Below are 27,950 nucleotides of genomic sequence, written 5' to 3'. Positions count from 1 at the left end.
TTGTCCGGAGTAGTGACCAGTCCGCGTGCCAGCAGTCCTCCCGCGCCTCCCTACAATCCAGAGCCGGACAAGAGGTACAAAGTCTCCGTCAGTTTCGACAGGTAAGTCACCACTTCACTACATACCACAATTATGAGGTGATTGGGACTTAACGAATGTGTATTAAACGTTGAACCCACATGGGTGAAAGAATGATTGCAGAATGGAATGAGATGCCTTGTGTTTCTTGTTTGAAGTGTTTCTTTAGCCTAAAAGTTTTTCTATTAAAGCCCGGCGATTCCTGTTTTCGGAATAGAAACGGCAACAATCAAAAATGAGCAGTTTAACTACTCTGCTACCCTACATGTATTTGATAGCATTTATGTTGTGCAATTTATTGCTTCAACAATATTGTATAATAAACTTAAAACCCCACTAATTGGTTTGCGAATAATCAGCTAAAATTATCACAATCGTATAGGAAAGAATCGAGATTATCTCAACCAAAAACGATTAGAAACGAAAGTCTCAATGGACAGTTCTCCTTTAAGTTGGTTGTATCTGTTCAACAATGCCGACTGACGGAAGGTGAGGAGAGAGGGGGGGTTACAGGTGAATCGACACACACACGCACACCAACACACACACTCGCGCCACAACAATGCAAGATGCAGCACACGACAGACCGGATACGCGTGTATCATCGCCGGAAGTTGTCTTCGGTTTCCTCCCGCAGTAGTCCGGTCTTTGCACTCGTCTTCTTCCTCTTTCCTCTCCCAGCCTTCTTGGTTACGTGTTCGTGTTGCATATTCGGCCGCACGCGCCAATCTGTTGTTGAAGAATACAAATTGTCGGGTGATTTGGAGGGAATATTAAGTAGGATTTTCTATATGTTGTTCAGTTGACAAGTTTTAAACATTTTATCACTTCGGTTTTAAGTGGCTCTTTTCGTCACGACGTCGAGTTTACTTGTCTTATAAGTAAAAGAAGAGTGGATTGAAATCTATTTAAAAAAATATTTGGTCTGTTGAAGAAAGTGAGAAGTAATGCATCCGCGGACGCATGAGAAATTTAAATTAAATCTACTGAAATACGGTTAAATTTCATATTAGTCCAAAAATCTACAAAAGAGAACTGATTGTACTAAAATACCAATACAGTAGAGTCCCGCAAACTCGGCACTCGATAACCCGGCAGTCTGGATAACTCGACCTCGGCCATCACCTGGCTCAGAAAATTAGTGATTTTTTGAGTCCGAGTTAAACATGGACTCAAGTGTACTTCATTCACAGACCTAGCTTTAAAACAGTCTTAATATGACTAAATATTAGAGGAAGAAAATAGACCCTAGGCATACAGTGTTTTGGAAATATAAAATAGTAGAGTATAGAGGTAAATTATATCTCGATTTACATTAAATTTTACAACTCTTTGTTTTCAATAGTTGAATCACTTAATAGTGCTGAGGAAATGTAGATAAGTTTCAATTAAAGGATGGAAGTCGTATTGATAGAAGCACCGTAAAATAGACAATGGCAGACTATAGTAGGCTACTCATTGTGTTTTATCGAACTACTTATTGTTAGGCACGATAACACGATATTAGGGTTGTAAAATTGTTAACTTAATGAACCTCATAAAATTTATAATGGTTGTTGTATCTGTTGTAGCTAATTTTACATTAACAATTAAAATAGGAGTAGTTGGGGCCTTTTCCGGTACGTCATTTGTTTACGTTTATGATCCACACCTGTATTTTTTCTAGTATTCGAGCTCTATACTAAACTCTAACCTAACCTAACCATGTTTAATTAACTACCACTTCTATTGTTAATAACCTATTGATCTAAAAAGTAGTGAAGTGAATTAACGGAAAAGGTCCTATAGTTAAACTAGTCTATTTTTTCCATTCTTACTTTTTTGGTAGGCCTAATTTGGCAATAATTACGTTTTAATATTATGCTTAAGTTTACAGTTTATCTTGGTTAAAACGTTAGCGTAGACTAAAACCAGTTACATAGTGCACTATTGGTAGTTCAGTTTCATCACATTTATTTAATTCTAAACATACTACAACCATAGATTAAATTCCTACTTGTCTGTTTCCAGATGCAAGATCACCTCAGTAACATGCAGTTGTGGTACGAAGGATATTTTCTGGTGTCAACATGTGGTGGCGTTGTCGCTCTATCGTATCAGAAATGCAGAAATCGTCAGACTCAGGGTTCCCATTTCAGGTAAGAAGAAATATTACCTCAATCGATACATCAAGATGATAATTTACACACCTACGTATTCTGTATGTGAATGCAGGCCCTAGTTATGTTAGCAAGATCAGCTGTTAATTTCGCCAAGACAATCTTCAAAAACCCCAATGATCAAATACAGCTGGGTTCAGTTTCAAACCACCAAACAGCTAAAAAAAGCTACTGGGTTTTTTAAATTCAGCTTTGGAGGAAACAGTGTTCGCATTAATACAGGATGGTTTAGATAAAATGTAGAACATTTTTAAAGGAATATTGTACATTGTAGTGCCTAATTTCTGTACAAGTGTGAAGCAAAACGTGAAAACATTTTCAAAAATATTTCCCACACGACAGATTGGGAGTGTGACTGACGGGATGACAGAATGGTTAACAAGCTCTATTGAAAATTCCAAAATTGCCCCCCTCCTCCCCCCCCCAAAGATCTACCCTGTCGTGTTGATCTGGCAAATGAAACAATAACAACTTAAACGCCAAGTCGATGGTCTCGACTGAAAATTGAACAGAACTAATTGGAGATTGCAGAGGGGTTGTTTTTGAGTGTTTCAAGTTGAATTTCGTAGAATAACAATGGAATATTTTTCTATATTGGGGGAGTTATTTATTTTCGTAAAGGGAGGGGTAAGTTGAAAATATGGGATAGTAGTTGAAATGTAATAATTTTTTCTTCGTCTTTTTGTTTTGTTTTTGAAATGCTTACCTACGTTTTCAAAATTGTCATTGATAACTGAAGGTTGTTAAATATTGAATTCTTTCAACAACAGTATCTTCATATAAGTATACTCTTTTCTTATTCTTGATGGTTTGTAGATATATAATTTGCAACGGTTGAAGTAACAATTAAAGTTCCCTAAATTGGGCCATTGTATACCTTAATAACAGTTTTATGTAAACGTCTCCATTCATTAATACATTATTAAGTTTAAGCTTATAACAGTTATTTTCAGGAATGCAAAGCTTATACAGCAATTAAAATCCATGTTTTAGCCCGTGAGCTGTATAATAACTAAAAATAGGCGGTACCTTCGTCAATCCAGCTCAAACGGTGTAACTACGTCGGTTACGGCCGTTTCGGCACTATGCCATCGTCAGACAACGAAAAGTCTGACCAGTTTCGCTGTCTGCCGATGGCATTGTAATTCCGAAACAGCCGTAACCATCGTAGTTACACCATTTGAGCTAGATTGACGAAGGTAAAGCCTTTTTTTTAGTTATACATCAAGTTTATACCCAACTACTGTAGCTTTTTAATTGCTTGATTTTTAAAACATGATATGATTCACAGTGACGAATTTGTGCGTTCGGAAGTGTAAGATTATAAAATGTTCAACTCTGTCTTCATTTAACAAACTACCGCAGTTTCTAACGATGACGTATCTAATGAGGTTATTTACATATTTGCCACTTTTATCAACATTATGTTGTCCCCATATTTGACTCTGGCAATGCTGGCACATAATACCAACCCCTACATAGTCCTGTAAATGCATCAGGCATTAGGCTGCCTGGTCGATAGGCGAGGTAGGCTGGCGCACGCGCGGCGTCGACGGTGCACGCTTCAAACTCTGGCTATTTAAATCAAATTTCTTGTTTTTATTGAGAGTTTCCGGGGGGCGGGGAAGGCGAGTGGTGGGGGAAGGCGGTAGGGGGATCAGCTGATTACAATACGATAAACAGCTGACTAACAATCGCGCTGTGTGCGATGCGTGTAGCGTTGTCACTATTGAAGGCGTTACTGTTTTAAATAACTTAAATTTAATTTGACGTTTAGTTTGCATTTTCCGTTTATTTTGGGTGATGTTTAAGACCGTTATGCGGTTTTTTACAAAATGTCTTTAAACATTTTTTTGTAACTTCTCTATTCCCAGATAGCAGACTATTTTCCGGCAAAGTTGCCTTTGATTGGTCGGGGCAAAGTTGTTTCTGCAACTTTGTCTTAACTTTTCATTCAGTTGCCATGGCAACTTTCTTGCCCCTAATGTAATAAAAGTTGCCGCATCTTTGCAGCAAGTTTGCACCGGCAAACATGTAGTTCGATAGTTAAGCGCGGGGAGCGCTGGTAGGCATATCATTAAAGTTCCATCCAACCCCATTCGTACTCGTTGACAGGGTCGACGCCATTTTGCAATTTGCATCATAATATAATCATACTAACTTTCTTCTAATAAATAAGGTATAGCTTTATTTTAGGCTAAACGTATTTTATTTTTGTAAGTAAACTAAGTGAACATTTGAAGTGGCTATTTGAAGATCTGCATTTGATTTGGCTATGTATTTGAAGATCTCCTTACAGTATCAGAAAATCCATCAACGAGCTGTGTGTTAAGGTAAGTGCATTTAATTTAAACTACTTTTACCCTCGTACAACTTGCACCAAAGAAAATTTTCTAGTCTTGCTTGGTTGTTCATCTAAAAACAACTTTCATGTCCACATAACCACACTCACAGTAAACATACTACTATAACCAGTATGTTTTCTGTGACATAACCTATATTTACATTTACATTAAGTTGGCGCAAGTTAAGTTTGAGTGAGTTTGTTAAAACTTAGCTTCTTATAAATACTGCGTGTTTTAAGCCAAGAGAATTATTATTAAAACGTTAAACATCCTCCACGATATTAACAAAGAATCATCTGCACTGTAAGTAAATATGTGTGTAGCCCAGTAGCTTTGCTATATAACTTAATGACCTAGAAGCTTAATGTATGTTGACTAGCCAATGAAATAGGCTAATGACTATGACAATAGTAATTCGGTTACTTTTCTAGTAGCATATTTATGTCTAGTAATTGTTATGTAAAGAAACCACAAAGCCTTGGTCTAGCATCTAGGCCTAGTCAATTGAATTGCTTCTAGGCCCATAGATATTTTAGGTAGGTAGGCCTACCCTACCGGTAGTTTAGTCCTAGTAAGGCCTACGCAGAAGAACCTTGATATGGGCCTATAACTAAATCGATTGTTAAAACAGGCATAGGATCAGGCCCAACCAATATTTTTATATAGGTAACTTAAATCCATTTTAGCACTATTTACAATTGAAATTTTGTCTTTATGCTAATCTAAGCTTTTTTGTTGGAAACTATAATACACATGTTACTTTATCATTATTTGTATTATATTCCTTTCATAGTTATCTATTTCAGCATTAAACCAATCAAGTTTTTGAATAATGACTCAATTAGCCCTTAGTTGATTAACCAATTGTGCTGGATTGTCTAGGCCCAACACTAACAACTCCTACATAACAAAGTTACAAAGCTAATTCCAAGGAAATAGCAAATAAACATTCACAATTCACTTTCATTCCATTCTCTAAATTACTCTCAGGCAAGTCTCATATGCCAATGCCTCACACTACAACTGTACCAAGTCAGAGTTGGTTCATGCCTCACACTACAACTGTACCAAGTCAGACATTATTTTGCCTTCCTTTCTTGATTTCAGTTGCTACAAAAAGGGTATTCAAAGATGATTTCTCCGATGCAACTACCAAGAAACATGTGACAATTTGGCTGAACCAAGCTAAAACCAGATTAACTCAAAGGTAACAGTTTTATCATTTCATGATAGGCCCTAAATCCGTATTATATGATCCAAATGAGTTGAAAACACATGTTATTTTTATTGATACTAAGTTAGTTGTTGTGCCCATGCTTTGCTTGGATAATGTGAATCTCTAAATCTCTGTGTAGGAAAACAGTTAGGCTATTCCACACCATACAAATTATACAGACAAATCTCAAATCGTACAAATTACTTATTTTAATGAAATCTTTTGTGCATTTGCATTATGTATAGTATACTTTATACATATATTTTTACTTCAAAAAATCAATAATTTTGGGTTTGTACGTATGACAGATTTTTTAAAGAACCACATTATTCACATTTTTTTTTCTCTGCCAATTGAGAAGCACAGAATAGTGCCAAACTTATTGCATAATCTGGTTAAAATACCATAAAATAGGCCTATGGTCTTAAATTTAATAAGATTTAAAATTATAGACAATAATTAAGGTAATAAATAATTGTCTTCGGAATTCGTTAAGAGATTATCTTTATCCTATTCTTGTTATTTATTTTTAGGACAGAAAGGAGAAATCAGCTGGAAAACAAGGAAGCCACACTAGTGCGTGGAACAAGCAACATATTTCCTAGTAATCTTTCACTTCCGGAGACCAGCACCATACTTTGGGAATCGACTAAATACATGTAAAAGAGTGAAAATCAGCCGGGAGGCAAGCTTTAAAATAATTAGGTCACGGGCAGTGACGTCATCAAAATGGCCGCTCAGCCAATAATAATAATGTCGCATATCTCGTAAACCGCGTAACCGATTTTAACGTATGACATCTTATTTGAAAGGTCTAATCATTATCTATAAAAAAGGCTATTACACCTTTAGCGGTTAAACCAACGGTTTCTTTGTATTTTAGAAAATATTAATTTTTTACGCCCCACAAAATGGGTTTTTAGATTTATCATTTGGAAAAATTAAAATAATCGAAATTTACTTTCCACCGTTGAATCCAGCTTCAAAAGATGAACAATTTAGTATTTTGAATCATCACTCTATGTATATTGGTTACCGAGATATTGAAAGTAATAAACACAGAACACTCTGTCCCCCATGTTATCCTTATGGGAAAAATAACATTCTATATCTCAGTTATTTTTTAACGTATCTTAATACAACTTGGTATGTGGTTTCACCTAGTTGAGCTACTTGATAATGACTATACAATATTTATATTTTACATTTACATGGCAGCAAACCTACATACTCATTTCCCATGTTATTCGTATGGCGAATATTTATGCATGATTATTTATGAACACTGTACTGCACTTTCTCAGCTTTTCCTTACTTTACAGCTTTAGACTTTTTCGGGAATTTTCAGGACTCAGATTGACTGAACACTTGTAGGATTTATGATACATTTATTATTCTCAGAACTGTTTACAACTACTATTGACAAATGACTTCTACTTTGAAACCCCATAGACCAGGGCAATCTATTAGGCGGTGTTGCCCGTTCCGTTGGCAGATGCAGACTGTCGTCTCTCCCAGACAACTCTTTCTCTTCTTAAATATTGGAGGTGGGCCTCTTCATCCCGCTCCAGACGGATCCATGGTCCCGGGAGGCGGCTTTTTTGGCCACCGGGGACTTCAACTGAAATATAACGGATGCCGGGGCTCAACACGCCAAACAGCTTCACCGGGCTCAAGACGCCTCTAGTGCGAGGTGTACCAGGCTCAGCACGCCTCTAGTACTGGGGTTTCGGGGCTCAACACGCTTCTAGTGCATACCCCACCTGTGGCGCCTACCGACGGGGTCGGGCCCGGAAGCCCAACATGTCGAAGTCCCCCAAGAATGCTCCTTATATAGGGTCGTAACTCGTAAGATGCTTGGAGAGTGGGGGTAAGTACCCAGTATCCGCCCCCGGCCGAAAGTACTGGGGTTTTTTCCCTAATCACTTTCCCTTAGTACTTTTCCCTCGGGTCACTGAGCACCATTCCTCGGTGCTTTGCTGTTTTAGCCCATATTACATTACCCAACCTTGGCCTTCTTAAACACTTCATTACAACATATGCTGCCAAAACTTGACGTTAAGCGTAATTTTAATTAATTATCGAAGTATTTGATATTCCCTGAGTATGCAAGTTTTTAGTATTTTGCAGGTGGATTCTATATCAAATGGAGTGCAACTTAATCATGTCTTGAAATAGTTCGTGCCTCCGTCTGAATAATTTTCGGAATTTGTCTGGGGGAGATTCTCATCCAAGCATATAATATCAAGGCGTGATTTTTTTCTTAGGAATTTAGACTAATATTTTGACACCTCAAAAGTTGAAATTGGCCCACAAATAAGGGAGGAGTAGTGTTAACAAAAACGGCTTCACGTATTATATACAATAAATAATTATATAATACAATTGTTTAATTTGTTAAAGGGAAATAACAGAGACGCCAAGCCGAATTTCATACTATTCTTCAGTTAAATACAAAGATTAAAATGTAAAAATATGTTTAAGTGAGGAATCCACATTCCAAAGCCTGAAATGCATACTATTCTTCAGGTAGGATAGCCACAAAAAAACAATCCATAACTATGTTTTGAAAAGCGCAAATGATTTTTACCCAAAAATAAAATTACTATGAATATTATATTCTTCAGGTAACCACTTTAAAAATCTAAACGATCAATAACTATGTTTTAAGAAGCACAACAGACGTCTAACCCTATATGAAAATTACTAGAAAAATGTAAACTCAAAGAAACAAAAAGAACACGTTAATAAGGATTTTATCACGTTTCTTATTCAACAATTGCGACAAATTGCCATCAGATCTCTTGTCGGTAATCAGTCTGACCAACCGAGGGAAAAAGTATTTCCCAAAATAAAATTACTAATATTTATAAAACCCCCATTGCAGTCTCAGTGAATTTCAAATGCTTACATAATTAATTAAAACTAGTGTACATGTTGCTCGAATTCGAGCAATTGCAAAGTATTACAGGAGTTATTTCAAAACAAATAACAGTCATATTTACAATGAATTTAAAAGAGTCAACTCAAAGATTACCGGTGTGCAACTCAGACCATGTTTATCTTCGTTATTGACAAACCTAAAGCATTCCGGCCGGGTTTCTCCTTCTCAAAATGCCTCGCTGTACAGGCAACACAGGTCATTGATAGAGGGCCAATTGAGAACAAAAAGTTGTTTTGGGGTAGTGTTAGGGCGCATTTTTAACCTAATAGTTGAGCCTATTAGGTGTCACTGTTCTGTAGCTGCGGTCGTTATCAAGATTACGCCTCCTGTCTATGTTTCGTTGTAGTAGCGTCGGAGGCATCTTAAAAGAAAAAACAACAAATAAACAAACTATAGCTACACAAAACAGCGATAAATACACAAATTTAATGTACAACCATACTAACACGATCCGTCTTGGGGGTTATGTTTACACAAACTCAAATAGTAAATAAATGTACTCAATGCGTTTTATTGAATTGACAATTAAATAACAGCAATTAAATTATACAGCTGATCAAAATGTAAACAATTATGTTCTCCATAAGGATAACATGGGAACTTTCAAAGCCACTGGGGCAGAGCTCAAGGGACTTTTTCAAAAATGTAAGGCCAGTTTGCAAATCTACGCGACACGCTCTTTCCAATGAGACGTCAAAGGATAAAGTCGGTTAAGAAATGGCGGAGGAGTTCAACCGACAAAGTTTCATGTAGCGTATTAATTATATAGATTAAGCTCAACGTCAAGTTTTGTCAACATATGTTCATAAATAATCATGCATAAATATTCGCCATACGAATAACATGGGAAATGAGTATGTAGGTTTGCTGCCATGTAAATGTAAAATATAAATATTGTATAGTCATTATCAAGTAGCTCAACTAGGTGAAACCACATACCAAGTTGTATTAAGATACGTTAAAAAATAACTGAGATATAGAATGTTATTTTTCCCATAAGGATAACATGGGGGACAGAGTGTTCTGTGTTTATTACTTTCAATATCTCGGTAACCAATATACATAGAGTGATGATTCAAAATACTAAATTGTTCATCTTTTGAAGCTGGATTCAACGATGGAAAGTAAATTTCGATTATTTTAATTTTTCCAAATGATAAATCTAAAAACCCATTTTGTGGGGCGTAAAAAATTAATATTTTCTAAAATACAAAGAAACCGTTGGTTTAACCGCTAAAGGTGTAATAGCCTTTTTTATAGATAATGATTAGACCTTTCAAATAAGATGTCATACGTCAAAATCGGTTACGCGGTTTACGAGATATGCGACATTATTATTATTGGCTGAGCGGCCATTTTGATGACGTCACTGCCCGTGACCTAATTATTTTAAAGCTTGCCTCCCGGCTGATTTTCACTCTTTTACATGTATTTAGTCGATTCCCAAAGTATGATGCTGGTCTCCGGAAGTGAAAGATTTTTACACTTAATCCACGCACTACACTGAAGCTGTGCAACAAGAAGATGACATGTTTGAGGACTCTAAAGTGTGTTTTCTGCTCCTATATTATAAGAACCACATATTTCATGTTTCTATTTTGCATAAAAAATTGAATATGGTACCTCAAAGTTGAATCATTATATGTATAATTTAATTAATGTTAGTAAACTGCCTAGTGAGGTTTTGGTTTTTTAATTCAATAATTTCTGTAAAAACTAAAAATGGTGTTGACATAGTAAATGTGTTTAATAATTGACCTGACTATTTATTCTCTTTAAGTTTTTTATTCACCTATTATGAGTTTTTAATGGTCACATTAGAAAATGTCTTTCTCTTGGCTCATAAAAACCCTTTACTGACCGTGTTTTACTCAATATTCTTTTGTCACAAACTTAATAAAGAATAAATTATTTACAGCTATTTCACAGCCCAGTTTGGAAAAGTTGCCACAAAAGAACCATAACAACTTTGTTGCAAATTCAGATGACAACTTTGCCGACAACTTTGCCCCTATGAAACTAGAAAAGTTGCCGCAAAGCTGACACAACTTTTCATGTTTGCCATGACAACTTTGTTGCATTGTTGCCATGACAACTTTGTTGCATCTTTGTCATGATAACTTTGTTGCAAATTTGGATGACAACTTTGCAGGCAACTTTGCCCCCATGAAACTAGGAAAGTTGCTGCAAAGCTGACACAACTTTTCATGTTTGCCATGACAATTTTGTTGCAAATATTATAAATTGTCATGGCAAATTTTCAAAAAGTTGCTGCAATTTTTTTTTGCTATCTGGGTTATGTCCAATGCCGATTGCGCACTAAAAATGTTATTGTAATTTGATTTGATTTGTGTTCAGTTATAGAAATTAATAAACATATAGGCCTATCTTACCATGTGAAGTAAGTGTTAGTTACATGTGTAGGAAGGGTACAAATAATTAATTTAATTCTGTAAATTTTGTTTTAATTATTGGAGTTAATTTTTACTTAAAAAAAGGTTTTGTTATTCCATAACAGATTGTTGAAATAACTGTCGTCGAGTTTCATATTTGTTAAGTGCATAATTTACCATGAAGTAGAATACAGTGTTTACAAAAAATTAAACTGTAGGCTACTACTAAATTTCTAAGAAGAATTTAATCAAAAAAGTATTTGAACTTAACCTTTTTACGCCTACCGGTATTTTGCTTACTAAAATCAGAAAATTAAATTTTAGCTACAGTAGTGGATGTGTAAAAAGCGACGTCTAACCGGCTTTTCTTCAAAACATGAATATGAATTCTTATCTGAGGTATTTTCCGATCCTGTTTCCACCATTACCCTTTTTGGACCTCCTTTGAAGTTGAATTACCTGTAATCTAAAATCAACTCTTCCGTGTCGAGTTAAATTAAATTCTCGCCTGTCGAATTAGTGAGGTTCTATGACTGTACATAACAAAGCTACTAGTTCATACAGTGTGCAGTAAATTTGTATTTGTTGCTGCAGAAACGCTACTGCAGATGGACCGCCAGCAGCTGCAGAAGTTTGTCCAGTACCTGATCTCAGAACACCACACAGAAGTGCTACCAACTGCGCAGAAACTAGCGGACGAGATACTCCAACAGCGTTCCGAGATCAACCAGATACCAGGTGAGGGCGGGCAATATGAATTTCCTTTTAGACTTTTGTATAGCAGCGTGTAGGACAAACCAGAAAGCACCTACCAGATGTATTGAAAATATATCAATGTGTTTATCATCCCAAACACAAAAAATTAGCAACCGAAATATAATGTGATATTTACTCAGCCATTTTGCTCTGTGATTGGGTGACAAAGAGAAAGTGTTGAAAAAATTTGTGGTACTTAGTTGGCCTACACAAAATCAATCCGCAAGTACAGTTATAAAAGAGAGTCTACACAACAGGTTGTTTTCAATTTTGAAGTACCCTTTACCGTATATTGTCATTGTCATACACTCAGAAATAGCTCGCAATTTTTACAGGGTTCGATTTATCTATTCGATTTATTCGAATTGTTCGAATTGTTCGATTTATTTATTTTTTAGGGTTCGATTATCCCCAGAAAGGGTTGGATAACACTAAAGGTTAGATAACAGAACATCGGATAAGTGAGACTCTTCCTATATTATTAAGGAGCAATAAATTGGATAAATAAATTAGAGCTATATTTTCAGTATCTGGGTATGTTTTACATGTAAGTTCAACCTTATTATGGGGATAATAGCCAGAATGGTGGGTTATGTCATAGACTCCAACACAAGACAGTTTAGTGTTTTTAAAGTGGTAAAAAAATACTTATGGTTATGTTTAGAATGGTAAAAATATAGTTTAGGGTACTGTACCTATGTTTTTACTACCGTACCGAAAAAGTTTTGTTTGAAAACTCTAACAAAATAGTTTATGTTTGGAACGCTAACAAATTTATCTTGTTTGTAGGAGCGCCAGATCCGACAGCTGGGGCGAGTGCAGACGACGACCACACGTGGCATTTAGATGAGGAACAAGTCTGTGAACAGGTCAAGTCCTACCTCTCTCAGGGTAGTTACTACAATGCCAACAAACAGCTCAACTCACTCTTTGCCAAGGTATGTGCCTTGTAGCATTAAAAAAAAAATTCTTTTACCTACTTTGTGTAATGTCGGAGTACAGAATTGAAAGTACTTTTGAACGTTAGTTAAAGATTACCTTGGTAACAGTGACTGGCCAAAATGTCATTGGCAAGGAATCAGCTACCTAAAAGGGGACAAAAATAATGGTATTGGTAATACTTAGGTGAAAAGTTGCCTGTTAACTACTAAGGAATTTTCCTGACTAATACACAAAGTAACGGTATTTCCCATCTATATGCAAGACTACTTCTCATAACATCTTCAAACCATAAATTGCCATACTGTAGTTCCACTACATGTTAGATCGCAAGTTTTCTGCCACCCAGCCTTTTTTGCTGCTGTGTTAATAGAATTATCTGTATGACCTACGTTAACTTTGGTTTCTCTGGTCACAGGTGAGGGAGATGTTACGGGCGCAAGACTCCAACGGCGCGCGGATGTTGACCCTCATCACGGAACAGTTCCTCTCAGATCCGCGGTTGCTGCTGTGGAAGTCGCAGGGAACACCAATGACGGACAAATGTAGACAACTGTGGGATCAACTTGGTGAGTCAATTAGACAACCTTCAACCTACCTACTGGAGTAGACTTACCATTCCCATGATTTGTATCCAGTTTTTATATAAAGCAGACGTAGTTCATTTGAACCACGGATAGTAGGATAGAATGTGCTGTTGATGTATAAATCAACATGCTTTCTGGTCAATAAGCCAACGTTTCAACAAGCCAAAATGAAATGAAATGAAAGGACAACTTTGTAATCTAGCATCTTTAATACGCATAAAATATCATACTCCTATACTACCAAAAAATTGAAGAAAATCAAATTTTTAAAACAGCACTTATATTTGAATAAAATATTGACAACAGCTGTTTAATATAGATAAAATGTCTACAAATACTGTTTACAAAATGTTCTGTTAAACAAATATGCACTGTGGGATAATCACAGATACTTTTAAGCAAAAGCAATTCCAAACGCCTTAAATTTTGCTCACTATGCAAAAGATCAAATTCTTCCCTCTTGCACCGAAGTATAAGACACAAACGATTAAACCACAATTGTATAGGTAACGCTACACTTACAGTATGGTTACTAATTGTTTGTACATAGGAGCGCTGTGGGTGTGCATAGTTCTCAACCCTCACTGCAGCGGCCAAGAGAAAGTCCATTGGAAAGCACTTCTTGAGAAGTGGACTCGCAACGAGGTCTGTCCACAAGAAGATCCCGACTTCAGGCCACAACCTATTCCCCGTCTGGACCCGGTGAGTCCACATTATAACCAAGTGTAGAAGAACATTGAATCTAGTTGAAGTAAAAGACTTTTTACTTTGAATAGTAAAGTAAACACTTTACATGGTTCTATGTTAAATAAAATGTCATTTAAAAGCAAAATCCAAGATAAGTGGCAGGCCCCCAGTTTATGACACGCTCTGGGCTCAAAGAAATAATTGCACCCCATAGAAGTATTACTTCTAGAACTGGAATTAGTCATTACTGTTTAAAACCAACTTATTCCCTTTTAATTGCCAAGATACTGGTAGACCTTACTGCATTTACTGCAGTTTGATCAGTGGTCTAATGCTTGGAGAAGCGAGCTGGTCTAGTGGTGTAGTGATGTCTCATGTTGAAATTCTGCTTAACACCAATCTCTTTAGCTATTTGATATACCGTAACCCTCAAGGCTTACCTTGAATTAATGTGTAAAATGTTCCGGGCCAGAGTCTAAGAGGAGGCAATACTTGAACATCCTTTTATTCTAGTACCACGGAGGAGGCGGAGGATTCCACTCGTCGGACAGCAGCTCTGAAGACGAAGGCAATGGAAACAACGGCAGCAACAACAACAGCAGCAACAACTTCTGCAGCAACAGCCACAACAACCACAGCTCTAGCTCCAGCAGGAGACGAGGATGGATGAGTCATCATGGTAGATCTACGTCTGCGCCTATCCTGCGCACAGTCTTCCATAGGTAGGCATTCCAGTGATTGTTGTATGAAGCTCATTTTTAGTGGTTCATATATTTTAAGTATTGTTTGCACACATTTTCCATCAAGAACAGTGAAAATAAAGTTTTCACAATGTTTTGGAATCTGAAATACTAATCGTGTCCTCAGATGAATTCACAAACCTAGCCGAAGTTATATCACAAAAAAACCACAGATAACTTTACAGTAGTCAAAACAAGAAATAACAAATTTTGTTAGAAAAAAGTTACCACTGGGACAAGAGGCAAACCCAATGAACACGTGTTCAAGACGGTGGAGCAAGGGAAACGTTGCATAAACTTGATTTTAACTTAAGTTAACTAAGATTACCTGTGGGGTTGTTTGCATTTAGTAGCAGTCATTATGAGATCACTAGTGATAAGAAGTTTACCAGTTTGTTTCTAAAGAGAGTCAGTAGCATTAATGGATTACAACTTGGACCAGCTGACCTTGGTCTTTAAACTCTTATTATATGGTCCTGGCTAACAAACCAACTGATCTTGGTCAGTAATTGAGCTGTCATCTCAATAATTACCTGAAACACTCATCTTTGCCTTAAGTACCCTTGTGTAAAATCTAATCTAATCTCTGTTTTTGCAGAGCCTTGGATGCTGTTGGAATGTCCTGGGACAACATGCATCTAAAGAACATCTTGTCCAGTGACTCATACTGCAGTCATGTACCGGACAGCTCTCTCATCTCGGGTACATTCAACCCCCTCGGACAGCCGCTGTGGCACGGTACGTCTATCATGGTCCACATCACCCTGTAGAATACATGAACTATGTTCTAAGTTCTCATGTTAGGCAATAAGAAAAACATTTGTTATTTGTGTTTCAAGTGCTCAAAGCATTATTTTTGTTCATTTTGTATCAGCTGTTTACATTGTTGCTTAAATTTCTACATATGAAACTTATGAAATTTATGTGAAACTTTGAGAAATTGTTCTTAATGTTTTAAGAGGGTATTTTCAATTTCAAGATTCCCTTAGACTCTACTCCAGGGTTGCTACCTTTGGTTAAGAAAAAATCGAGATGGCCTCCCTCCCCCCAGGAGGAACACGGGCAAAAGAATCTGAAGCCGGGACTGTTTTTCAGCAACTTAGTAGCACTTTTCTATTTTAGGCTCATGTCCAAAAAAAAAGCTTACCCATGTTAAAGCTACTCATGTTTGATAATTGTCAGTCAGGTAAAAGATCACTGAATAAACTCAAGTTAAAAACTGCCTTTTTTTAAATCACCAAAAATAAGCACTCATACAAATTCATAACATCTAACATCTAACTACCTAACAAAAAATTGCACACAATTACCAGTTAAAACACAATCCTCAAAGTATGACATTTGTGAAATTTATATAATTTTGTTTTCCTATCGCAGAGGCTCTGCCAATCTGCGCAGCCCGTGTGGACGCTCTGCGGTCCCACGGCCACCAGGCAGCAGCGCTGCGGCTGGCAGTGGCAGTGATCCGCACTATGAAGCAGCAACAGCTGACTGCGCAACGCAAGTGGCATGAGAGTCAACAGAGCAAACCTTGCACTAGCTCATCTGGCTGCGACAACCACCGTTGCACCGGGTAATTAAAATAAAAGATGGTGTGTTGATTTTCTTTTGGTTAGCTGTATTAGCAATTAAAGTATCACAAATATTTTAAGAGAAAATATACAGACTCCTAAAATCTTTGTGAATAAGCTAATGATCGAGCCCATCCTTCTCATGCACAAGTTTGAGACCCAAACCACTAGGCTAGCATCACAGCCAAAATACTTTAATACTATGGAAATCTAGATTAGATTAGATTTGTACATTGTCGACATTTCAGGGTGTGTCTTTTGAGGCAAAGATGTGAGAAGGATAAGTGTTGAAGGAAATTAACCTTATCGTCTGAGATCATCTGTTTCTTGCCATGACCATTTAAAACAATCATAATGATCAAGGACAACTGGGCCCAACTATGATGGTACTGACGTGTGGTAAAAATGCACTGACTCTTTTCAGTTTAAAGAAATTCTGATCAGTTGACGAACACCTCAACCATTCAGCTACCCAGCTAAATCCTGACAGTGCTCAGTTTTTACAATAAACTCCATTTCATTGGAACAGTAATTTTTCTGTTGAAATCACTCAACAAAGCTTCTTAACAAAAACATACTGTACATAAATTTTAAATTTATACATCTGAGTTTAACAAAAACTTGTATTAATACTTTCGTTTTCTGCAGGTATGGTGTCCAGTGCACTAGGTCAGAACAGCCATGCACGTCACGGTGTAGTTACTCCTCTAGAAGTTGTTCTACAGGTTACTACGACAACCACGCTAGACCCCCCTCTGCTTGCAGGTAAATCAAATAATTGACGAATTTTCTACTTTTGCTCTTCTGTTATTGTTATTCCCCTATCTAGGCCTCTTCATCTTCTATCCCTTTACCTCTTCCTCAACCATTTGCATCTCACTCTTTTCCACATCCATCCACCATCTAGTTTTTCTTCTTGGTCCTGTTTTTCCTACCACCATCAACTAAATTTTCTCTGCCTCTTCTCACATTATTCTCACATCTCAAAACTAATTACCCTGCCAAAAGATGTATTCAGCTACAGCTACCTCTTTTCTGAACATTCTTATGTCCCACTTTCGTTACACATCCATTCCATCAATCACTATTGAGGGAATTAACTTCTTCTCACCTTCAATGAAATTGAACCTCATCGACAAGTTTTGTAAATTGGGTGAGATCAAGCTGCTGTTATTAAAATATTTGAATTTTTCAGTTCACGGTGTACGAGCAATGGCTTCAGCGACTGTCATTACCGCTTCAACCCTCTCTGCAACAATCCTCGCTGCTACAACCCCCTCGGCCGCTCTCAGAGTGTCAGGTGTGGCGTGAGGTGTTGTGTGAAAAGCTGCGGACCTCCACCACAAGGCAACACTGAAGGTAAACCAAGAATATATGAGTACTGAGAATGACATATGAGATTAAATGAATCAAAAGCTTTTACACTCACAAGATAACCTTGTCACATTTGTATATATATCGGTGATGACAATAATTTATTTGTTACCACTCCATTGGTTTTTACCTCTCGAAACATTATTTTTGTGAAATATCATAATTAATTTTACTTGCACTACTGCGATTGAATTTCAAGATGAGTGGAGTACCTCAAAGTTCTCTTTTAGGTTGCCAAATAAATTTTGATGAACATTACCGGTTTAAATTGGAAAAAAAATTTGAAATTTTGAAAATCAAAAGTGGTTGCATGAAGTACTTCAGGTCTCTTTGGGCTTATTTATTTTACATGATCCACAATAACTAATCCTACTAGACCCTCTTCCTTGATATTTTTTGACTATTTTCAATGCTATATTGTGTATTCTGTTTTAAGGTTGGGTGGGGCATCCTCTGGATCCTATTGGCTGCCTGTTTGACACTCTGGCCGATGCGTCTCTAGTCACCGACGACTCGGCTCCTCGAACACCATCTTACTTCGGTCAGCATTCTAACTTTAACTTAAACCAATCTATGATACCCTAAATACAAAAATAGCATGCTTTATTTGAGTAATTGAGTTGTTTTAGTTTTGTTACATAGAAATATTTTGGTACTATGAAATTATTCAGATTACTGAAGCATTGTTTCAACTTATGTTTCAGTTGATTATTTTGAAGGAAAGAACACGTGGCTTAATTAGGAATACATAGATGTCTCTAGGCTAATTTATACAGCCTAAACACAGACAAAACATTGTCAGTTTTGTAACCATTCTACTTCCTTATGCACCTTGTAGGGGTGAAATATGAATTTTGTTGTGAAGTTGATGTTATAAACTGCTTGCAACTCTTTTCTTGAGTAAGTTAGGTGTGTATGCATGCCATATGTTGTTTGAGTAATGGATTTTTTTCTCCCCAGATCCTGTTGGGGTTGAGGAGACGGTGAGCAGCATCCCCCCCAGATACCAGCACGTTCCTGTGGTCGGGTCTAGGGATCGGTCCGAGACTTACCTCACTCTAGCTGTGGAGGTGGCTCTGATTGGTCTGGGACAACAGCGGATAATGCCTCCTGGACTCTACGCCCAGGTAGAGTATAGAGACCAGTTGAATTAGAAGTATTGCCTCTTTGTTGGTCATAGACTTTATATTGAGCTTACATCCTGAACTTCCATATTGTGAATTAATAACAACATACAATTATCCACCATGTAATTCTTCCTTTTGGTACTCTTCCATCTACCACCATCAACTCCACTTTCTAAGGAATCCATCTTCTCACGTTCTTTTCATTTGTCCATACCATTTTATAGTCTTGCTTTTTCTACTCCTTGTCATCTTCAGCCCCTTTTTTAAAACCTAGATTCCTAATTTCTAGCTCTGTCTCATCTAACTGTATTTGATTAATCCCCATCAGTGAAAACCTTCATGTCACCATCTGATTTCTCAACTTTATCCAGAAAACACTATTGACGGAAAACTTCAACAAATGTTCTCATTTATAACTCAATGAATGTTTCGCAGGAGAAGGCGTGTAAGCAGGAGGACCGGCTGATCGCGAAGCTCCAGGAAATGGAGCTAGACAACAGCCTGGTAGCCGTACTGCGGAGACAGGCCATTGTACTGCTAGAGGGAGGCCCCAGCAGTGGTCTGGGTATCGGCATCCACCCGGAGTCTATCCCCATGCACACTTTCGCTAGGTTTCTCTTCCTAGCTCTACTCAACTACTACCCGGACCTTGCTTATGAAGTAGGCCTGAGGGCAATGAGGTAGGAAAATACAGTGATGCCTTCTTATTAGGGTGGTAGCATCTATTAACCTTGCATTTGTCCATATAGGCTGTAGGTCTGTGCATGGAATGTATCAAGCAAAGCGGGTGACCTGATATAATACAAGAATGATGTGCTGATAAATATTAGTGATGACACCAGATGCGAACCCTTGACATTGCTGTGGGAAATGACTTTGTTGACATGGAAAAGTTCAATCGTTTAAGGCACCAAGAACCAGAGTTTCAAATCTAAAAGCCTGATCAAACACATACTCATAGGCCAGAAGGCGAGCAGAAACGCTCTGAGTGGTTGACCTTGTTCGGTTATTCTGAGAAGTCGATAAATTGTTTTGAGGAGTCTGTTGACTGTTAACCCTAAGCAGGATATGAGAGGTTTTAGTGTAATTAAATTGTCTAACTACATTAATAATTAGAATTTGATATACTGAAACCAAATTCAATAACAAGAAATGTTAAAACCACATAACTTAGCGTAATCTTTACCCCTTATTTGTCTTTTGCTTGGTAGATTGCCGGTAATGGAGGAACATGAGGACTCTGACGACCCTGTAAACGGAAACGTCTCTTCGTTAGTGCTCAGCCGCTACCCTCGGTGGTTCACCATTGGACACATCGAGACACAACAGTGCGCCTTGGCATCCACCATGCTCAGTGCTGCCAAAGGTACAGAACAAAATATTTAAGTTAAATCTAACCTTATCCAACCTAACCTAACTTATCCTAACCATGCTTAGTGGATACAGAACTAAATATTAAAGTAAAACCAAACCTAAGCTAACTTAAAATCAAGTTATTCTACAATTCAAAATAACTTAAAATCAAACTCACCATGACTTTCTGTTGCAGGAGAAGTGATGAGGCTACGCACAGTGCTAGAGTCGGCTCAGAGGCACATCCACAGCTCGTCTCACCTGTTCAAACTCGCCCAGGATGCCTTTCGCTTCGCAACACCCGAGACTGGACCGAGACATCCCACCCTGCTTAGCGTAGCCTTTGAACTGGGCCTGCAGGTAAAGCAGGACCTTCTTAGCTGAGCTATTAATAGACCTAGACATTCCATCCCCATGTTAAAGCTATCACCAATGTTATGAAAATGCATGAAGTCAAAATAAACCACCAACTATAAGTGTCCTGATGTAAATTGTTGATTTCTGTTGAATACCAACCTTTTAACCACCTCAAACTAATAGAACGACACATTGTAAAATAGAGCATCTTTTATGTCACATCAACAATCTTATTCAACTATGTTCTTTTTGAATAATTAATTGGCAACAGCTGGCTCACAATTAAATGGGGTTTCTTCTACAGTATCCAAAGCTTGACGCCGTAATCTAAAGGAACTATTTCAGGTTATGTGCACTTTAATCTTATAATCTTAATCGTGGTATATTTTTATTTTCCCGAAAGAGAGGTAGCGGAACTCCGTTCCGCCGCGTTCTTCCGCTAATCGAGCACTGAGTATCTTATATTCATGTGGTTGCAAGATAAAGACCTAGTTGGTTGTCTTGCGGATAGTTCTAATAGAGAATTCTGATAGCGGGGTTTCTACTCTCTCAACTTAACCCTATTCTGTATGTTCTGTGTAGGTAATGCGGATGACACTATCCTCTCTGAACTGGCGCCGCAGAGAGATGGTGCGATGGCTGGTCACATGTGCTACCGAGGTGGGAGTGGAGGCTCTAGTCTCCATCATGCAGAACTGGTACCAGCTGTTCACACCTACTGAGGCTACAGGTGCGTAACCAATGTCGATGTTCTTGTGGAAAAGTGATGGTAAAACGTGGTTTTCAGTTTGACCATCTATTTACTTCTATCATCACTTGTGTGTCGACCTAGTTTTATTTTTTTGAGTTGCCTTAAAATCTAAAGGTTGCTGGTTGGATTCTGAGCAGTGTCGATTCTGAATCCCAATGCCATTTGTTGTTAGGTTAAAAGTTAATGATGCAATCAACGAAAGGTCGTTAGTAACAAGATCAGTTTTTGGACCATTATTGATATATATTCAAGATGTTTTTATTACCAAACTTATCTAAGTATAACAAACAATAACATTATATTCTTAAGATCAGCTTATCTTAAGGACAGTAAAACAGGAATCAAACCTAAACAGGTGAGTGGTTATTGTATTTTCCTACGATAAAAAAATTGCCAGTTCAATCCAAAGAAAAGTCAGTAGCTTTTTATTGGTTAAAAACTGAGCATGGCTGTCTTTGATCATCGGGCTTTTTATAGTTAAAGAAACAGCTGATCTTAGTCAGTAACAAAGCTACACACAGATCATCTCACTACATTTTACACTCACCTTTAATTTATATTCAGTTGAAAACACACACGCAAAGTACGTCGTAGTTGCAGTGAAGTGTTTGAAAGTAGAGTTTTGTTTACAAAGTTTATTTTGTTTAGGCCCAGTCGCCACCACCATCATGTCTCATAGCACCATCATGCGCCTCAACCTGACGTTTGCTCAACAGGAGGAACTCTCTGGATGCGCTCGAACACTCGCTCTGCAGTGCGCAACCAAGGTGAGTGCAACGGCAACAAATAAGAGCGGTTAGGTGCAAAAGAACTATCGTAAAGTAGTATTAGATAGTGAGTGCAGTTCAGTTAAAACTAGTTACCAAAGATGGCAGCTCATTGGTAGCACATCCAAGATAATGCAAGATTTTAAAAGCACTGAGATGAATTCAGTCTTTTTTTACACTCGCTTATGAATATATTTTCTTAGTCGTAGCGCAACTAAGAAAAGAAATAGTAGAGCACTGCAAAAAAAAAATTGGGCGCGATTCAGTCTTTACTGTTGTTTGAAACTCACTAACAGCATAACTAAGGAAGGATTTGGATATGCGGAGAAGGTTGAAATGCTGCCAGTAACATGAAAATATTTAGATTTTTGTGTTTCGTGTAGTATTTTTTTTCTTGTCCAGAGTGGTCTCTTTTCCATTCAAGCAAGCAATCCTAACCCCTTGTGGGTATAATAGGTAAACAATCCTTGAAACCCTTTCTGCTCTACGTTACAGTTTGAACTTTCTCCAATAATATGGGTAAATTATGAATGTTAACATTAACTATGTTTCTAGGACCCTCCCAACTGTGCCTTGAATGCTCTAACCCTGTGTGAGAACGAAGCACTGGCGTTTGAGACTGCGTACCAGATAGTGATTGACGCAGCGTCACACATCATGACGTCTTCTCAGCTATTCACCATCGCCAGGTACATGGAGCACCGCGGGTATCCGACACGTGCGTACAAACTGGCGATGCTCGCAATGAAGAATGTTCATCTGGCGTACAATCAGGTTAGTGTCTTCATATTTGTGTCAGTGTAATCTTAGATTTTGGAAAATAAACTTAAAGGATTACATTAAAGGAGAAATGGATACACAACTGAAGTTCAAATACGTCATGTTATATTCCTACAATCCTATTGTTGGATTTGGTATAACGATAACAATCAAACCTTGAAAACGGGTTTTGGACCCAGGCTATCTAACAAAAGATTGATATTAAATTACAAGACCAGGGTGTTGACCATTTCCTAAATCCATTTTCTAAATTTGTACTGGCACAAACAAGAACAAAATAACGCACATATTACGCTACAATGCCGGGAAGTAGGTGTTCACAGTACAAGCATGATAGTCCCTGAGGGAGGCTTGCCTATCATGTGATTTCATGGGTGTACCGTAAACACTTCCCCAGACGAGTCAACTACGATACTTTTTGTCCCACTACCAGCAACAAATATACAGGATAACCTGTAGCTATTGTAAATTGTGTTTAAATAAATAAATGAATAAATGAGTAAAAAACAATCCATACATTCATTTCACTGTTAAAATAGAGTTCACTTTTTAGCACAACATTTAAACAGAATTGCCAACTGGTTTTGAAAAGTAAAGAGTGCATAAACCAGCTACCTACTGTTTAGTGTGGTGAACAAATAACCGGTGTGCTTGTAGATGTCGAGTGTCATCTTTCTCTTTGTTAACTCACAATGTTTGCACAGGACACTCACCCAGCAATCAACGACATTCACTGGGCGTGTGCGCTGAGTCATTCTCTGGGCAAACAAGAACTGAGCAACATGATTCCTCTGCTAGTCAAGAACGTGCAGTGTGCCACTGTGCTGTCTGACATCTTGCGCAGGTGAGCATAAGTAGAGTAGAAAGTGATTTTAATTGTATTCTACATGACTTTTATGGCTAATGATGAAGTGTATGTAGTTTGGTGTCCTCATTTAGCTGTAAGTCTGCTTTTCTAGAAAAAGCAAATGTATTGCAGCGGAGGAAAACTTTCTCAGTATTGTAGAACCTCTATTAAAAGCGAGAAAAATAATTATCATCCTGAATTTAAAAGTATAATCGACCCAAAGTCCACCCTTTGATCAAGATCCAACAGCTGATGTATCAAACGGAAGACTACCATAACTTCCACTTATATCTATGCTTTGCTACAACTCAACATCAAATATTCTCTCTCCTAACATGGGATATTGCAAGGCTTGCTTGTTACGTTAACTCCATTATCTCGCTGGGTAGCTGAGTGGTTATAGCTAAGTCAGTTAAAAACTGGACCCAGCAGTCCCTGATCATTGGGATTTGTATATGGATGACCCTGGCTAAAGAACAGCTGATCTTGGTCAGTAACAGAGCCAAACAGATCATCTCACTTCATTCTACACTCACCTTGTATTCATGTTCAGCTTAAAAGATGCCTCTAGGTGTGCTTTGCTGTCTTAGTTTATATTTACAAAGATTTATTTAAGCAAAATGTTTACCAACCTCTTTTTTCAGATGCTCAATAAGCGCTCCTGGTGTGTCTTGTCCTCACCCTGTGGAAGGCAAGCATCATCATCACCATCATCCCCGCAGCGGTGGGTCCGGACGTAGCAGTGTCAAACCTCTCAGCTACGACAGACCGCCTCTGCGCCAACTATTAGAAGCCGCAGTCGCCGCTTACGTCAACACAACTCACTCCCGTCTCACTCACATATCGCCGCGCCACTACGGCGACTTCATCGACTTCCTCGGAAAAGCTCGTGACACCTTCGTCCTCGCACACGACGGCCACGCGCAGTTCACGCAGCTCGTGGAAAACATGAAGCTCGCGTACAAGGGGAAGAAGAAGCTCATGTTCTTGGTCAAGGAGAGGTTCGGCTGACCAATGTATGCGCTCAGAGCTCTCTAGCATTAGAGTGATGCGTGGCAGTTTACAGCACTATCTCATAAATATATTTTATGCGGCCTTATCAGAGATTTTTATAGTTTGGATTACTCGGTTTAGCTTTTAATTTTTTTCATCCTTCCATGTTTTAGTAACGTACCAGTATTCCGTAGTATCCGAGTAGTTATAAGGTTGCTTGTTCGATCCTGAGCGGGACTCAGATGCTATTTGTTATAGGTGTACCTATCAAAAGATCAATGTCATATAGTAACAAGACCAGTGTTCCTTACAAAAAAAAGAAAAGAAATCCATAGGTGCAAATAAAAAAAAAAAATTTTCTTTGATAACAAAACAAAATATCTGAAATACACTGGTATTCATTGATTTATTGATAGTGTAAACTTTCATTTCTTTATATCTTTAATGTTATTTTAAAATTAATTACAACGAAGGATGGTCATTATAGAGTGCTGTTAACACTACGATCTCACTTTAACCGCCTTCGCATCACTCTAAAAAGAGAAAATTATTCTAAAATACTTTCAGTATTTCAAGCGCGACCTTTAAAATCCTATTTTTACATATTTTTTGTTTTGTAACTGTGTTAGTTATAATCTAATAAACTGTATAATAATATGTAACATTGTAAATTGAGTAAATAATGTCTAATTCGGCTTAACTATATACTATATTTTACTAGAGTAATATTTTTATGAGTATAACTCATGCTTCCATTACGTTATTGTGAATTTACGACGTGTATATGCAGTTCAGCTATTATATTCCCACCATTTTGTAATCAAAGTAATGTTATTTTTATGCGACTTGCATTTTTCACTTGTTAGATTAAGTGGGTTCAATTAGTAAGTTTAAATACTCAGTACAATATTTTTATCATTACAAGTTATTTATAAGGCTCAATCTGTAGTCTGAAGTTTTTGCAGTTACTTTTTACGAGGAGATGATTCATAAACATAAACAGGATCAAAATAACTTTCTCATTTGGTTTTACTCTTTTTATTTTAGAACACCCTTTTAAAATAATTTAAATTTGAAAGAAGCTTTAGAAAGATGTTTTAATTAGTTACTACTTCATCTTTGTTATTACTTCCTCTTTCAAGTTTATAATTAAACTAATTGGCTCTTCAATTGATTCCCTCCCAAATTTTTACTGTTCCAACCCGATATGGTAAGAAATTACAATTTAACATAGAGTGCCTTACGAGAAAGCTAAGTTAGAAGTGAATGTTCACTTAGTCAAACTTTCCATATCATATCTTCGTCAACGTTAACTGGTTATGTTATGAATCATCTGCAAGGACCTCTTAGTTTAATTTACACAACCGAGATCTCAAAAATAGTTATTCCAAGAAAGGGAGACTCAATTAGTGATTTTGGTCACGTTTTGTTATTTTGATTTTGAACGTGCAACTTCCCATTATTTTACTACCAAAGATTGTTATGATTGTAAATATTGCAATTACTTGTATATAAGGTAGTTAGACTAGAACAATACCGTAGATCACAGCTTCCTATAGTCATTCAGTGTTGTCGAGTACAAATTTCACGGGACAAATGATTCCGCGATCCTACCTCCGGCCGCGTCCCGTTTTGATCCGAGACGTCGGCGAATCGTTCCTATTAACCGATTGGTTTGTTAGTCAGCTGTGGCTCTAATAGTCTAATTTGAATTATTTTCTTTGATAGAATTGCAAAACAAACAGAAATGTTTAAACTAGGGAGTAATTTTTAAAATATATTTAATTTCATTTTGTAATCCATCCAAAACATTACATTTAATGTAATAATGATTATAAACGCAAGTAGAATAACTTTTTATGGTTTTTATGATTGTTTTGTTTATGGTTAGCGTTTTTTTCATCCAGCCAAAATTTTATGTGTTATGTTGTTTTTATTACAATATTTTGTTAAACGTTTACGATTGAGTTGGAATTTTATTGTGTTGTTGTCTGTTATATGATCCTTTCAAGGTTTTTTTAGTTCATGATTAGAATTTTCACAAATTTTCCAGTTTGTTTTACTATTACTTTTTACTACTGACTGGATTCAGTGCTAGGTTACCAGACAGTTTTTTTTTTGTAATTAATGACAACAAGTTTCGTTAATTGTATTATAACTGAATATTATTTTGTATTTTTTTAAGACTTATTTTTTAGTGTATAAATATGTTGTAAATTAGCATATTGTGTTGTTTGATATTGTGGTTATGAAGTTGGAGTTTTGTTCGGATAGATTAAATAACCTACAAATGGAAATAATTTTTTTTTAGTTTCAAACGGTTAACTGTTTATTATGTTATTTACAATTCATCCATAAAATGTATTTCTTATCTGATTTTTATCAGAAGAAATTTCATACTTGACTGGCGCTGATATTTTTCAAAAACAACTTTTACCAATAAGCGATGCAACTTGTAGAAAGCTCAGTATTCAACATAGTGATCTTTGTAAAAAGCCTACTTAACTACAGTTCATTCCAAGGGTGATCAACTCTCTGTAATATAGGTGTAAAGTGACTGATTTATATTGTGTAATTTATTTTAGGTAAGCATAGTTAAATAATAGTTTGAATTCAAGAGACTGTCGTCACGAGTCGTGCACAGTTTTGGTGTACGTTAGTGATCGCTTTGTCTTAAACTTATCTTTACGATAAGCTTTATAGTTTTAGTTTACATGAATCCTAAACTATCTTGCCATAAGATTCAGGTACTGGACGTCAGTGCAGTAGGTCTGTAGATATTCATATGTCAGCGTGGATACCTGTTGTGATAACGTTGCATAATTGTCCGTTTGTAGTTTGTATTAATTTTATTTCAATTATCATTCTACTGTGCAACTCATCAATAAACTGTTTTTACAATTATAAAATCGTAAACAATGTTTGTGTTTGATTGTGACTCTAACCATTAAGTTACTGACAAATTTAATTTTTAGAACCACAGAAAAGTATTATTTTTCATCACTTTGTACCGAAAGTGGCTATTTTTGTTAACTGCTGTTCCCAAGCTCTAATTAGAGCGAGGGAAAATGATCAGCTGATTTTACCTCGCTCTGAATTTACTTTCCCTCGCTCTTGAAATTCGGGTAACCTGTGTGAGGCAAAGCCGAACACATGAAACTTGAGCGCGCACCGGAAAATGCCACT

The 27,950-nt window shown here is 37.0% G+C and overlaps 1 protein-coding gene across 1 annotated transcript; it reads left to right on the top strand.

Annotated features, from left to right (window-relative positions):
- Positions 1 to 27,672, top strand: LOC128996855 (zinc finger SWIM domain-containing protein 5-like). Its single transcript, XM_054422365.1, has 21 exons — positions 1 to 101; positions 2,089 to 2,216; positions 11,730 to 11,873; positions 12,681 to 12,829; positions 13,249 to 13,399; positions 13,968 to 14,119; positions 14,618 to 14,826; positions 15,443 to 15,582; positions 16,222 to 16,417; positions 17,064 to 17,180; positions 17,611 to 17,774; positions 18,226 to 18,330; positions 18,750 to 18,916; positions 19,352 to 19,596; positions 20,128 to 20,282; positions 20,466 to 20,629; positions 21,209 to 21,356; positions 22,026 to 22,144; positions 22,700 to 22,918; positions 23,629 to 23,768; positions 24,416 to 27,672. The coding sequence occupies exons 3-21, from the start codon at positions 11,744 to 11,746 to the stop codon at positions 24,780 to 24,782; spliced, it is 3,237 nt and encodes a 1,078-aa protein (XP_054278340.1). The 5' UTR covers positions 1 to 101; positions 2,089 to 2,216; positions 11,730 to 11,743; the 3' UTR covers positions 24,783 to 27,672.
- Positions 27,673 to 27,950: the final 278 nt, after the last annotated feature.

This window comes from Macrosteles quadrilineatus, unplaced genomic scaffold (assembly GCF_028750875.1).
Source record: "Macrosteles quadrilineatus isolate MER2022 unplaced genomic scaffold, UCM_ALF_1.0 Scaffold_6__1_contigs__length_79288215, whole genome shotgun sequence".
NCBI lineage: Eukaryota > Metazoa > Arthropoda > Insecta > Hemiptera > Cicadellidae > Macrosteles > Macrosteles quadrilineatus.
This window is presented reverse-complemented; position numbering and strand designations above follow the sequence as displayed.